Consider the following 15,265-nt stretch of genomic DNA (forward strand, 5'->3'; position numbering starts at 1 on the left):
GGAACTGGGAACCCCATATCACAGATTAGCACATATCATATCACAATATCTTTCACATTTTTTATGGTATTTGTGGTTTGTTAATAATAAAAGCTCTAAATATGCTTTATGAGTAGTGCATGACCCTAGGGTGGCAACACATACGTTGTGTTTTTAAATGGGCCTTTGTCTATTCTGATTGCTTTATACTGTTCAATGAAACTTCAACCAAAAGTTGGAATATAGTGGGCACTGAATAGTGTTGTTTGACATGACGACTAATGAAAAAGCTAGGGAGGGCTATTGGGACAGGGAAGGAACTAAAGTGTTGGTCAGTGTTTCCCAGTGGACCCTAATTAATGTTATATAAAAAATGGTCTCTTACTGTTGCTTTGATGTAGCTAAAATGTCCATGCTTCGCCTATTCCTCTCTTATTTAGAATATACCGTTGCACAAACAACATGCTGATCTAGGCCTACACCAGCACTGGTACCAGGCAGTATCTGCTAGCTAGCTACTTTTGCTCTGACTAAGTACATGGTCAAGTAAAAACCCAAACCGGTTTGTGCATCAATACCGGTATATAGTAAAATATGGTATACTGCCCTGCCCTACGCCATTCACAGCAGAAAGGCACCCCATTACACTCCCCTCAGTGAGACTTTTACGACATCGCTCACATTCGAATGGTATAAAAACATATACAGACAGACCACAGATGATGAATTCATAACTGAACACTGGGACCAAAGATGAAAGGCTTTGAGAGAGGATATTCAGACATTAGACATACAAATATATACTCCCCAGCCAGACACATTGTAGGTTATGATTAACATCACTTTTAATGTACCTGAAAAGGTTTTCCCCTCATGCATCTTTGATGGTGGCCGTGTTAAACTATGATTAGGATTGATACAGGATTTAGGCTAAATCAGAACACGATAAGGTAGAGGGCTGTCATTGTCCTCCAGGTCAATTTGATATTGGACCCCAGGAAGAGTAGCTTCCGCCTTGGCAGCAGCTAATTGGGATCCCTAATAAATACTAAATGGTGCGGGGAGACAAGGGAGCCAGGTCGGGCTCAATTACCTATATGACACACACACACACACACACACACACACACACACACACACACACACACACACACACACACACACACACACACACGTCTATGACCAGTGAGGCTGTCAGTGCGGTTACTCTCCCACTTACCCCTCTCAAACTGCAGCTTCTTGTATCTCTGCATAATCTCTGTAGCCACTATGCACTCAATCTGCAGGTGAAAGAAAGGAGAAAGAGTTAGGAACATAATGTGCTAGTGATAGCTTACCAAACGAATACAGGACATGATGCTTTCAGCCACACTACAGTCTGAAGATGATCAATCCCAAAACCTCACTCAATTTCAGCATAATTCGGACTAGCCCACCTGTTTTATACACATGTTCCGTGAGAGGAATATATGCATACTGGCTATGTATACTGAAGGTTAAATGTAGTCATTATGCAACGATGAAAATAACATTTGGGGGTGGGGGGGTTTGAGTGTGAGAAAAGTCAATTATGAGTCAAAGACGTAGCTGTCACAGTGACTGGATGAGAGATGCCTCGTCTCTGACTTGTGTGACAAGCCGGGTCCCATTAAAGGCCAGTGACTTTGATTGATTGGAAACATACAGCCGTGCCGCCGGCCTGCGAGACAGAGAGAGAGTGAGTCTATCAAGCAAACTGCCTTGAGAGGTGAGGCGCAGTGCCCTCGGATTGACCTCAATCGGGGAAGGATGCAGACGAGCAGGTCCCATCCACTCTGTATAAACACGCTGACACGTCTAGAAGAGGGGCCAGTGCTGAGACGGCGCTAGGCCAGACTGGTGTGTGGGGAAGGAGAGGAAGGTGGAGAGCGATCATCACAGAGAGGGCTAATGTCTGCTCGGCAAGGGACCCCAATTAAAAATACTGTCCTTCTGCAGCCTCAGAGGTCTCTGGAATGGATGTGGAGGTCCTTGATGACATTTTAAGAGATTTCTTTCATCTAAATAAATCACATACCTTACCGATATGTTCATAGTAATTGAACATGTTCAAAAGGTCTAAATATCAATAAAAGTAAATAAGCACAGTTCCAGTCAAAAGTTTGGGTTTTTATTTATTTGTACTATTTTCTACATTGTAGAATAATAGTGAAGACATCACAACTATGAAATAACACATATGGAATCATATAGTAACCAAAAAAGATTTTAGATTCTTCAAAGTAGCCACCCTTTGCCTTGAAGACAGCTTTGCACACTCTAGGCATTCTCTCAACCAGCTTCATGAGGAATGCTTTTCCAACAGTCTTGAAGGAGTTCCCACATATGCTGAGCACTTGTTGGCTGCTTTTCCTACACTCTGAGGTCCAACGCATCCTAAACCATCTCAATTGGGTTGAGGTCAGGTGATTGTGGAGGCCAGGTCATCTGATGCAGCACTCCATCACTCTGCTTCTTGGTCAAATAGCCCTTACACAGCCTGGAGGTGTGTTTTGGGTCATTGTCCTGTTAAAAAACAAATGATAGTCCCACTAAGCGCAAACCAGATGGGAGGGCGTATTGCTGCAGAATGCTGTGGTAGCCATGCTGGTTAAGTGTGCCTTGAATTATCTAAATAAATCACTGACAGTGTCACAAGCAAAGCACCCTCACACCATCACACCTCCTCATCCATACGGGAATGGTGGGAACCACACACGCGGAAATCATCCGTATCTCCTACTCTGCGTCTCACAAAGACACGGCGGTTGGAACCAAAAATCTCAAATTCGGACTCATCAGACCAAAGGACAGATTTCCACCGGTCTAATGTCCATTGCTCGTGTTTCTTGGCCCAAGCAGGTCTCTTCTTATTATTGGTGTCCCTTAGTAGTAGTTTCTTTGCAGCAAAAAGGCCACGAAGGCCTGATTCACGCAGTCTCCTCTGAACAGTTGATGTTGAGATGTGTCTGTTACAAGAACCCTGTAAAGAATTTATTTGGGATACAATCTGAGGTGCAGTTAACTCTAATAAACTTATCCTCTGCAGCAGAAGTAACTAAGTTTAAAGGTAAAGAGACTAACTATTTCTGTAATGTGGGTGAACTATCCCTTTAAAGTGGAACTTTCCACTTCCCCCGCATGTGTAAATAACTACCTTACTTACTGTACTAACTGTGTATATATGGAAGAAAGAAAACACTTATATATTTTGTAATTTTATATTTACCTACAGTGCATTCGGAAAGTATTCAGACCTCTTGACTTTTTCCACATTTTGTCACGTTACAGTCTTACTCTAAAATTGATTAAATGTATTTTTTTCCTCATCAATCTACACACAATACCCCATAATGACAGTAAAAATAGGTTTTTAGACATTTTAAAAACAGAAATACCTTATTTACTATGAGACTCGAAATTGAGCTCAGGTGCATCCTACTTCCATTGATCATCCTTGAGATGTTTCTACAACTTGATTGGAGTCCACCTGTGGTAAATCCAATTGATTGGACATGACTTGGAAAGGCACACACCTGTCTATATAAGGTCCCACAGTTGACAGTGTATGTCAGAGCAAAGACCAAGCCATGAGGTCGAAGGAATTGTCCATAGAGCTCCGAGACAGGATTGTGTCGAGGCATAGATCTGGGGAAGGGTACCAACATATTTTTGCAGCATTGAAGGTCCCCAAGAACACAATGGCTTCAATCAATCATTCTTAAAGGGAAGAAGTTTGGAACCACCAAGACTCTTCCTAGAGCTGGCCGCCCGGCCAAACTGAGCAATCGGGGGAGAAGGGCCTTGATCAGGGAGGTGATCAAGAACCCAATGGTCACGCTGACAGAGGTCCAGAGTTCCTCTGTGGAGATGGGAGGACCTTCCAGAAGGACAACCATCTCTGCAGCACTCCACTAATCAGGCCTTTATGGTAGAGTGGCCAGACAGAAGCCACTCCTCAGTAAAAGGCACGACAGCCCGCTTGAAGTTTGCCAAAAGGCACCTAAAGGACTCTCAAACCATGAGAAACAAGATTCTCTGGTCTGATGAAACCAAGATTGAACTCTTTGGCCTGAAAGCCAAGCGTCACGTCTGGAGGAAACCTGGCTCTATCCCTACAGTGAAGCATGGTGGTGGCAGCATCATGCTGTGGGGATGTTTTTCAGTGGCAGGGACTGGGAGACTAGTCAGGATCGAGGGAAAGATGAACGGAGCAAAGTACAGAGAGATCCTTGATGAAAATATACTCCAGAGCACTCAGGACCTCAGACTGGGGCGACGGTTAACCTTCCAACAGAACAACGACCCTAAGCACACAGCCAAGACAACGCAGGAGTGGCTTCGGGACAAGTCTCTGAATGTCCTTGAGTGGCCCAGCCAGAGCCCGGATTTGAACCCGATCGAACATCTATGGAGAGACCTGAAAATAGCTGTGCAGCGACACTCCCCATCCAACCTATAATAATAATAATAATAATAATAATAATAATAATATGCCATTTAGCAGACGCTTTTATCCAAAGCGACTTACAGTCATGCGTGCATAATTATTATTTTTTTTGTGTATGGGTGGTCCCGGGGATCGAACCCACTACCTTGGCGTTTCAAGCGCCGTGCTCTACCAGCTGAGCTACAGGGACCACACCTGACAGAGGTTGAGGGGATCTGCAGAGAAGAATGGAAGAAACTGCCCAAATACAGGTGTGCCAAGCTTGTAGCGTCATACCAAAGAAGACTTGAGGCTGTAATCGTTGCCGAAGGTGCTTCAACAAAGTACTGAGTAAAGGGTCAAAATACTTGTGTAAATATGATATTTCAGTTTTGATTTATTTATAAATTTGCAACAATTTCTAAAAACCTATTTTTGCTTTGTCATTATGGGGTATTGTCTGTAGATTGATGAGGATCATCTGACTGTGCTGAACAAAGATGGAGCCCCATACGCCCAGAGCCTGGCCAACTGCCCGTAAGGAGAGCAGTCTGCTGAGGCTTTCCTCAGTGAAACCAAGAAGTACTACAGTGCCGAGGCTGCAAGGGGGTACGTATACAGCTGGGTGGAGAAATAGACAGAGGGGAAAATGAAGAACCTAATGGGAGAGGGGACTTTCAACTCTTTAACAAAACTAGTGTTGGTGAATGCAATGCAATCTACTTCAAGGGCAAGTGGAGAGAGAAATTTGAGGAGGACAATAACAGAGAAGATCAGGTTCAAAGTGAGGTAGATTTAGAAACTGCCAGTGGTGAAAAACTCCTTTGTAGAGGTGAATGAGCATTGCACCGAGGCCACTTCCATCACCGCTAGCATGTTTGTATAATATGACTTATTCTCTTCTTTTTGGAAACCTAAAGTACACACCTTCAAAGCCGACCACCCCTTTCTGTTCTTCATTCGCCACAACGACACCCAGAACATCCTTCTGTGGCCACTACTGCTCCCCTTAAGGCTTTACCAAAGAATGGTGAAGTTGAGGGGCTTTGGTCACATGGTTTTCCTTGATGATCTGATGGTATACATGCAATTCCGATACCTTCTGGAAACAAACCTCGTATTATAAGGAGGATAGGATCCACCCAAATAATATGGGTTCCTGGATCCTTTCACCGCATTATAAGGCTGCGTTGAGACAATTACTTATCAATGACCCAAGTCCAGCTCATTTAATCCCTACCATTGTGTCGCTGAGTTGTCATAACGATTCAGCAAATGTATATTATCCTAGGGACGTTGGAAGACACAATGTAGATAACCTAATTTATGTCCCTTTACTGCCCGGAATGCCTCTGCTGATCCTACAGCTATTGTATGCAGTAATCATATGCCTATGAACCAGAGTAATACTGTTAGCACTGAGGTGGTGTGCCCAAGTAGGAAGTCCACTGTGTGCAGCTCACCCTGCACTAATAAAAATAACCGGAGTATGTCTACCTCTTCTAAGCTTCCCAGTAAAGCAAGAAAAATAATCAAGCATCCCAGAAAAGTGTTAAAAATAGCCCACATTAACATATGTCGCTTAAGAAACAAGGTTCATGAAATCAATAATTTGCTAGTAACAGATGACATTCATATTCTGACAATCTCTGAAACTCATTTAGATAAAACCTTTGATGATACAGTGGTAGCAATACAAGGTTATAACATTTACAGAAAAGACAGAAACGCCAACGGGGGCGGTTTTGCGGTCTATATTCAGAACCACATTCCTGTAAAGCTTAGAGAGGATCTCATGTTAAATACTGTTGAAGTAATATGGCTACAGGTTCACCTGCCTCACCTAAAGCCCATTCTGGTGGGAAGCTGCTATAGACCACCAAGTGCTAACAGTCAGTATCTGGATAACATGTGTGAAATGCTTGATAATATATGTGATATCAATAGAGAGGTATACTTGACTGGCTTTCATCAGGCTGCCCACTCAAGAGAAAGCTTCAAACTGTAACTAGTGACTGCAACCTGGTTCAGGTAATCAATCAACCTACCAGGGTAGTACAAACAGTACAGGAATGAAATCATCAACATGTATTGATCATATATTTACAAATGTTGCAGAAATTAGTTTGAAAGCTGTATCCAAATCCATTGGATGTAGTGATCACAATATAGTAGCCATATCTAGGAAAACCAAAGTTCCAAAGGCTGGGCCTAATATTGTGTATAAGAGGTCATACAATACGTTTTGTAGTGATTCCTTTGTTGTTGATATATTTGTTGGTCCGTGGTGAGTAATGACGAGCAACCAGACACTGCACTTTACACATATGAAATTGCTTATCCCAGTTACTAATAAGCATGCACCCATTAAGAAAATGACTGTAAAAACTGTTAAATCCCCGTGGATTGATGAGGAATTAAAACATTGTATGGTTGAGAGGGATGAAGTAAAAGAGATGGCAAAATAGGTCTGGCTGTACAACCGATTGGCAAACTTACTGCAAATTGAGAAATCATGTGACTAAACTGGATAAAAAGAAGAAGAAAATCCACTATGAAACAAAGATAAATGACATAAAGAATGATAGTAAATAACTTTGGAGCACCTTAAATGAAATTTTGGGCAAAAGGGCAAACTCCGCTCCATCATTCATTGAATCAGATGGCTCATTCATCACAAAACCCAGTGATATTGCCAACTACTTTAATGATTTTTTTCATTGGCAAGATTAGCAAACTAAGGCATGACATGCCAGCAACAAACGCTGGCACTACACATCCAAGTATATCTGACTAAATTATGAAAGACAAGCATTGTAATTTTGAATTCCGTAAAGTAAGTATGGAAGAGGGGAAAAATATATTATTGTCGATCAACAATGACAAGCCACCGGGGTCTGACAACTTGGATGGAAGATTACTGAGGATAATAGCGGACGATATTGCCACATCTTCAATTTAAGCCTACTAGAAAGTGTGTGCCCTCAGGCCTGGAGGGAAGCAAAAGTTATTCCCCTACCTAAGAATAGTAAAGCCCCTTAAATGTCTCAAATTGCCAACCAATAAGCCTGTTACCAACCCTTAGTAAACTTTTGGAAAACATTGTGTTTGACAAGATAAAATTGACAACAGACTTTCAGCACGCTTATAGGGAAGGACATTCAACAAGCACAGCACTTTATTTTTTATATTTTTTTAGGGGGTAGATCAGCTTTAATATTGCAGATAGATTGTAACTTCCATCAATGTAATTGTCTGCATCACTTCCAATCCCTATATATATTTTTTTATTTTTCTTGCATATACAGTGGGGAGAACAAGTATTTGATACACTGCCGATTTTGCAGGTTTTCCTACTTACAAAGCATGTAGAGGTCTGTCATTTTTATCATAGGTACACTTCAACTGTGAGAGACGGAATCTAAAACAAAAATCCAGAAAAACACATTGTATGATTTTTAAGTAATTAATTTGCATTTTATTGCATGACATAAGTATTTGATACATCAGAAAAGCAGAACTTAATATTTGGTACAGAAACCTTTGTTTGCAATTACAGAGATCATACGTTTCCTGTAGGTCTTGACCAGGTTTGCACACACTGCAGCAGGGATTTTGGCCCACTCCTCCATACAGACCTTCTCCAGATCCTTCAGGTTTCGGGGCTGTCGCTGGGCAATATGGACTTTCAGCTCCCTCCAAAGGTTTTCTATTGGGTTCAGGTCTGGAGACTGGCTAGGCCACTCCAGGACCTTGAGATACTTCTTACGGAGCCACTCCTTAGTTGCCCTGGCTGTGTGTTTCGGGTCGTTGTCATGCTGGAAGACCCAGCCATGACCCATCTTCAATGCTCTTACTGAGGGAAGGAGGTTGTTGGCCAAGATCTCACGATACATGGCCCCATCATCCTCCCCTCAATACGGTGCAGTCGTCCTGTCCCCTTTGCAGAAAAGCATCCCCAAAGAATGATGTTTCCACCTCCATGCTTCACGGTTGGGATGGTGTTCTTGGGGTTGTACTCATCCTTCTTCTTCCTCCAAACACGGCGACTGTGGTCCCAGCTCGCTTCAGGTCATTGACCAGGTCCTGCCGTGTAGTTCTGGGCTGATCACTCACCTTCCTCATGATCATTGATGCCCCACGAGGTGAGATCTTGCATGGAGCCCCAGACCGAGGGTGATTGACCGTCATCTTGAACTTCTTCCATTTTCTAATAATTGCGCCAACAGTTGTTGCCTTCTCACCAAGCTGCTTGCCTATTGTCCTGTAGCCCATCCCAGCCTTGTGCAGGTCTACCATTTTATCCCTGATGTCCTTACACAGCTCTCTGGTCTTGGCCATTGTGGAGAGGTTGGAGTCTGTTTGATTGAGTGTGTGGACAGGTGTCTTTTATACAGGTAACGAGTTCAAACAGGTGCAGTTAATACAGGTAATGAGTGGAGAACAGGAGGGCTTCTTAAAGAAAAACTAACAGGTCTGTGAGAGCCGGAATTCTTACTGGTTGGTAGGTGATCAAATACTTATGTCATGCAATAAAATGCAAATTAATTACTTAAAAATCATACAATGTGATTTTCTGGAGTTTTGTTTTAGATTCCATCTCTCACAGTTGAAGTGTACCTATGATCAAAATTACAGACCTCTACATGCTTTGTAAGTAGGAAAACCTGCAAAATACTTGTTCTCCCCACATATATATATATATATACACACACACACACACACACACACACATAAATACACAACAAGCACAGCACTTACACTAATGACTGATGATTGGCTGAGAGAAATTGATGATAAAAATATTGCGGGGGCTGTTTTTTTAGACTTCAGTGCGACTTTTGACATTATCGATCATAGTCTGTTGCTGGAAATACGTATGTGTTATGGCTTTACACCCCCTTCTATATTGTGGATAAAGAGTTACCTGTCTAACAGAACACAGATGGTGTTCTTTAATGGAAGCCTTCCCAACAAAATCCAGGTAGAATCAGGAATTCCCCCGGGCAGCTGCCTAGGCCCCTTACTTTTTTAAATCGACATGCCACTTTGAGTAAAGCCAGTGTGTCTATGTATGCAGATGACTCAACAATATACACATCAGCTACCACTGCGACTGAAATGTCAGCAACACTTAACAAAGAGCTGCAGTTAGTTTCAGAATGGGTGGCAAGGAATAAGTTAGTTATTTCAAAAACTAAAAGCATTGTATTTGGGGCAAATCATTCACTAAACCCTAAACCTCAACTAAATCTTGTAATGAATAATCTGGAAATTGAGCAAGTTGAGGAGACTAAATTGCTTGGAGTAACCCTGGATTGTAAACTGTCATGGTTAAAACATATTGATACAACAGTAGCTAGGATGGGGAGAAGTCTGTCTATAATAAAGCGCTGCTCTGCATTCTTAACAGCACTATCAACAAGGTAGGTCCTACAGGCCCTAGTTTTGTCGCAGCTGGACTACCGTTCAGTGTTGTGGTCAGGTGCCACAAAGAGGGACTTAGGAAAATTGCAATTGGCTCAGAACAGGGCAGCACGGCTGGCCCTTAGATATACAAAGAGAGCTAACAATAATATGCATGTCAATCTCTCCTGGCTCAAAGTGGAGGAGAGACTGACTTCATCACTACTTGTATTTGTGAGAGGTATTGACATGTTGAATGAACCAAGGTGTCTGTTTGAACTACTGGCACACAGCTCGGATACATTTTAAATTTTAGTCATTTAGCAGACGCTCTTATCCAGAGCGATGACATTTTTTTTCATACTGGCCCCCCGTGGGAAACGAACCCACATCCCTGCCGGCCAAACCCTCCCCTACCTTGGACGACGCTGGACCAATTGTATGCCGCCCATGGGTCTCCCGGTCGCGGCCGGCTGCGACAGAGCCTGGACTCGAACCAGGATCTCTAGTGGCACAGCTAGCACTGCGATGCAGTGCCTTAGACCACTGCGCCACTCGGGATACCCATGCATACCCCACAAGACATGCCACCAGAGGTCTCTTCACAGTCCCCAAGTGAAGAACAGACTATGGGAGGCGCACAATACTACATAGAGCCATGACTACATGGAACTCCATTCCACATCAAGTAACTCATGCCAGCAGTAAAATTAGATTTAAAAAACAGATAAAAATACACCTTATAGAATTAGCTGCCTTGGCTAAATTCTGAACATGTGCGTGTGTACACGTTCTGATGTAACATCAAAGGTTTTCTTAAAATTAAGCAACTGTTCACTGGAAATAAGCGCAAACTGAAGTATGATGGTACAATGCATTTGACTGTTTTTCATTCAATGTATCAATATCATAATTGTATCTTTCCCTCAATCAATACAAATTGTTGGAAATAATACCTCATTTTCCAGTAAGTGTCCTCGTTTTGGACAGGCAGAGTCTGGACAGCTAATAGCAGTTTCAAGGCCCTCTTTGATCAGGAGTTCCACATACTGCTTCAGGCACTGAAAGAAAAAGAAGAGCATAACATTGACCTCATTCTATGGCCACGCAGTCAATCAGAAAATGTGTAGGCATATTGTGTGGCGCGACAACAACCTCCAATGTGCCTCTCCCTCTCTGAACCCCGTAGTAGATGTTCTCTGCTTTTGGCATTGACTATTCATTCTGCTATCTATTTCTTTATTTACAGTGTCTGGTTAGCAGAAGAGGAGCATGCTAACCACATAACATCCTAATGAAAGCCTTTTATCATTAATGAGACAGCGATAGAGGGACTTCTAAACTAAGGTTCCTCTCAGCTACAAGATGTAAGCTTGCTACAAATCCAGCCCATTCCCTATAAGCAACTGCAGTAAATGTTAGTTTACTCCCAAACTAAAAGCCATTGCTCTTTCATAGCTCTGACTGAGCTCCAGTGAACAGGAACGGTATTATCAGAACTTGTTATTGGTGTGATGCTTCACTGTTCAAATAGGCCACAAGAACAGCACACCTGATATTTGTCACCGAGTTGACTTTTTATGCCTCTCAATTTTTATGCTTTGGAAAAGAAAATGGTTTTTCAGGTTTTGAATTTCTTCCACTCTCCAAAAACACTAAGTGCCAAGACAAATAGCGTGAATAATATTAAGGTTGGGGATAAAAGGGGCTGGATGATGCCGAGTTTTTAAGCATGTTTAGGTGTTTCCCATGTTGGGAGAGTCGTGGCGGTGGTATCAGCTTGCTTGGCAGGTCAAATGTCCATTTGCCTCTCCTCTGAATTCATGCAACCGGACAACAGTCCAGATTGACTGTAGGAGAAATGTAGTTCAGTGTAGTTTAATGACATGTAAACATTGGAAGATACAAGTTATATTTCTGTACATACAATCTAAACAAAATAGCAAGATCAGGAAGTCGAGAAGGGATTTAAAGTCGCAGTGAGGTTTCAGTGTTTGACCCTGGTAGGCTTCCCATGGACTGACGTGTGTAGGAGTCGCTCACTCTCAATAGGTCCTAGATCTGGGTATTAACTAGGTATGTGAGGTACAGTGGGGTGAGGAATTATTGGATCCCTTGATAAAGATGAGCAAAAAAGACTGCATAAAATAAATAATACAAATACTGAGCTACAGTATATTGTATGCATATTCTTATATATATATATATATATATATATATATATATATATATATATATATATATATATAACATACACACAGTGGGGAGAACAAGTATTTGATACACTGCCGATTTTGCAGGTTTTCCTACTTACAAAGCATGTAGAGGTCTGTAATTTTTATCATAGGTACACTTCAACTGTGAGAGACGGAATCTAAAACAAAAATCCAGAAAATCACATTGTATGATTTTTAAGTAATTAATTTGCATTTTATTGCATGACATAAGTATTTGATCACCTACCAACCAGTAAGAATTCCGGCTCTCACAGACCTGTTAGTTTTTTTTAAAGAAGCCCTCCTGTTCTCCACTCATTACCTGTATTAACTGCACCTGTTTGAACTCGTTACCTGTATAAAAGACACCTGTCCACACACTCAATCAAACAGACTCCAACCTCTCCACAATGGCAAAGAACAGAGAGCTGTGTAAGGACATCAGGGATAAAATTGTAGACCTGCACAAGGCTGGGATGGGCTACAGAACAATAGGCAAGCAGCTTGGTGAGAAGGCAACAACTGTTGGCGCAATTATTAGAAAATGGAAGAAGTTCAAGATGACGGTCAATCACCCTCGGTCTGGGGCTCCATGCAAGATCTCACCTCAAGGGGCATCAATGATCATGAGGAAGGTGAGGGATCAGCCCAGAACTACACGGCAGGACCTGGTCAATGACCTGAAGCGAGCTGGGACCACAGTCTCAAAGAAAACCATTAGTAACACACTACGCCGTCATGGATTAAAATCCTGCAGCGCACGCAAGGTCCCCCTGCTCAAGCCAGCGCATGTCCAGGCCCGTCTGAAGTTTGCCAATGACCATCTGGATGATCCAGAGGAGGAATGGGAGAAGGTCATGTGGTCTGATGAGACAAAAATAGAGCTTTTTGGTCTAAACTCCACTCGCCGTGTTTGGAGGAAGAAGAAGGATGAGTACAACCCCAAGAACACCATCCCAACCGTGAAGCATGGCGGTGGAAACATCATTCTTTGGGGATGCTTTTCTGCAAAGGGGACAGTACCACTTCACCGTATTGAGGGGAGGATGGATGGGGCCATGTATCGCGAGATCTTGGCCAACAACCTCCTTCCCTCAGTAAGAGCATTGAAGATGGGTGATGGCTGGGTCTTCCAGCATGACAACGACCAGAAACACACAGCCAGGGCAACTAAGGAGTGGCTCCGTAAGAAGCATCTCAAGGTCCTGGAGTGGCCTAGCCAGTCTCCAGACCTGAACCCAATAGAAAATCTTTGGAGGGAGCTGAAAGTCCATATTGCCCAGTGACAGCCCCGAAACCTGAAGGATCTGGAGAAGGTCTGTATGGAGGAGTGGGCCAAAATCCCTGCTGCAGTGTGTGCAAACCTGGTCAAGACCTACAGGAAACGTATGATCTCTGTAATTGCAAACAAAGGTTTCTGTACCAAATATTAAGTTCTGCTTTTGTGATGTATCAAATACTTACAGTGAGGAAAATAAGTATTTAGTCAGCCACCAATTGTGCAAGTTCTCCCACTTAAAAAGATGAGAGAGGCCTGCAATTTTCATCATAGGTACACGTCAACTATGACAGACAAAATGAGATAAAAAAATCCAGAAAATCACATTGTAGGATTTTTAATGAATTTATTTGCAAATTATGGTGGAAAATAAGTATTTGGTCAATAACAAAAGTTTCTCAATACTTTGTTATATACCCTTTGTTGGCAATGACACAGGTCAAACGTTTTCTGTAAGTCTTCACAAGGTTTTCACACACTGTTGCTGGTATTTTGGCCCATTCCTCCATGCAGATCTCCTCTAGAGCAGTGATGTTTTGGGACTGTCGCTGGGCAACACAGACTTTCAACTCCCTCCAAAGATTTTCTATGGGGTTGAGATCTGGAGACTGGCTAGGCCACTCCAGGACCTTGAAATGCTTCTTACGAAGCCACTCCTTTGTTGCCCGGGCGGTGTGTTTGGGATCATTGTCATGCTGAAAGACCCAGCCACGTTTCATCTTCAATGCCCTTGCTGATGGAAGGAGGTTTTCACTCAAAATCTCACGATACATGGCCCCATTCATTCTTTCCTTTACACCGATCAGTTGTCCCGGTCCCTTTGCAGAAAAACAGCCCTAAAGCATGATGTTTCCACCCCCATGCTTCACAGTAGGTATGGTGTTCTTTGGATGCAACTCAGCATTCTTTGTCCTCCAAACACGACGAGTTGAGTTTTTAGCAAAAAGTTCTATTTTGGTTTCATCTGACCATATGACATTCTCCCAATCCTCTTCTGGATCATCCAAATGCACTCTAGCAAACTTCAGACGGGCCTGGACATGTACTGGCTTAAGCAGGGGGACACGTCTGGCACTGCAGGATTTGAGTCCCTGTCGGCGTAGTGTGTTACTGATGGTAGGCTTTGTTACTTTGGTCCCAGCTCTCTGCAGGTCATTCACTAGGTCCCCCCGTGTGGTTTTGGGATTTTTGCTCACCGTTCTTGTGATCATTTTGACCCCACGGGGTGAGATCTTGCGTGGAGCCCCAGATCGAGGGAGATTATCAGTGGTCTTGTATGTCTTCCATTTCCTAATAATTGCTCCCACAGTTGATTTCTTCAAACCAAGCTGCTTACCTATTGCAGATTCAGTCTTCCCAGCCTGGTGCAGGTCTACAATTTTGTTTCTGGTGTCCTTTGACAGCTCTTTGGTCTTGGCCATAGTGGAGTTTGGAGTGTGACTGTTTGAGGTTGTGGACAGGTGTCTTTTATACTGATAACAAGTTCAAACAGGTGCCATTAATACAGGTAACGAGTGGAGGACAGAGGAGCCTCTTAAAGAAGAAGTTACAGGTCTGTGAGAGCCAGAAATCTTGCTTGTTTGTAGGTGACCAAATACTTATTTTCCACCATAATTTGCAAATAAATTCATTAAAAATCCTAAAATGTGATTTTCTGGAATTTTTTTCTCAATTTGTCTGTCATAGTTGACGTCTACCTATGATGAAAATGACAGGCCTCTCTCATCTTTTTAAGTGGGAGAACTTGCACAATTGGTGGCTGACTAAATACTTTTTTCCCCCACTGTATGTCATGCAATAAAATGCAAATTAATTACTTAAAAATCATACAATGTGATTTTCTGGATTTTTGTTTTAGATTCCGTCTCTCACAGTTGAAGTGTACCTATGATACAAATTACAGACCTTTGTAAGTAGGAAAACCTGCAAAATCGGCAG

The 15,265-nt window shown here is 42.5% G+C and overlaps 1 protein-coding gene across 3 annotated transcripts in view; it reads right to left on the minus strand.

Annotated features, from left to right (window-relative positions):
- rnf144aa (ring finger protein 144aa) overlaps window positions 1-15,265 on the minus strand; it is a 71,971-nt gene that overhangs the window by 10,717 nt on the left and 45,989 nt on the right. For all 3 annotated transcript variants that reach the window (XM_041855488.2, XM_041855487.2, XM_045209191.1), the window contains 2 exons: window positions 10,789-10,893; window positions 1,199-1,259 (listed from right to left, as the gene is read on the minus strand). In XM_041855488.2, coding sequence (XP_041711422.1) covers window positions 1,199-1,259; window positions 10,789-10,893 — 166 coding nt within the window. The remainder of the gene's footprint in view (window positions 1-1,198; window positions 1,260-10,788; window positions 10,894-15,265) is intronic.

The sequence above is a fragment of the Coregonus clupeaformis genome, chromosome 29, assembly GCF_020615455.1.
Source record: "Coregonus clupeaformis isolate EN_2021a chromosome 29, ASM2061545v1, whole genome shotgun sequence".
NCBI lineage: Eukaryota > Metazoa > Chordata > Actinopteri > Salmoniformes > Salmonidae > Coregonus > Coregonus clupeaformis.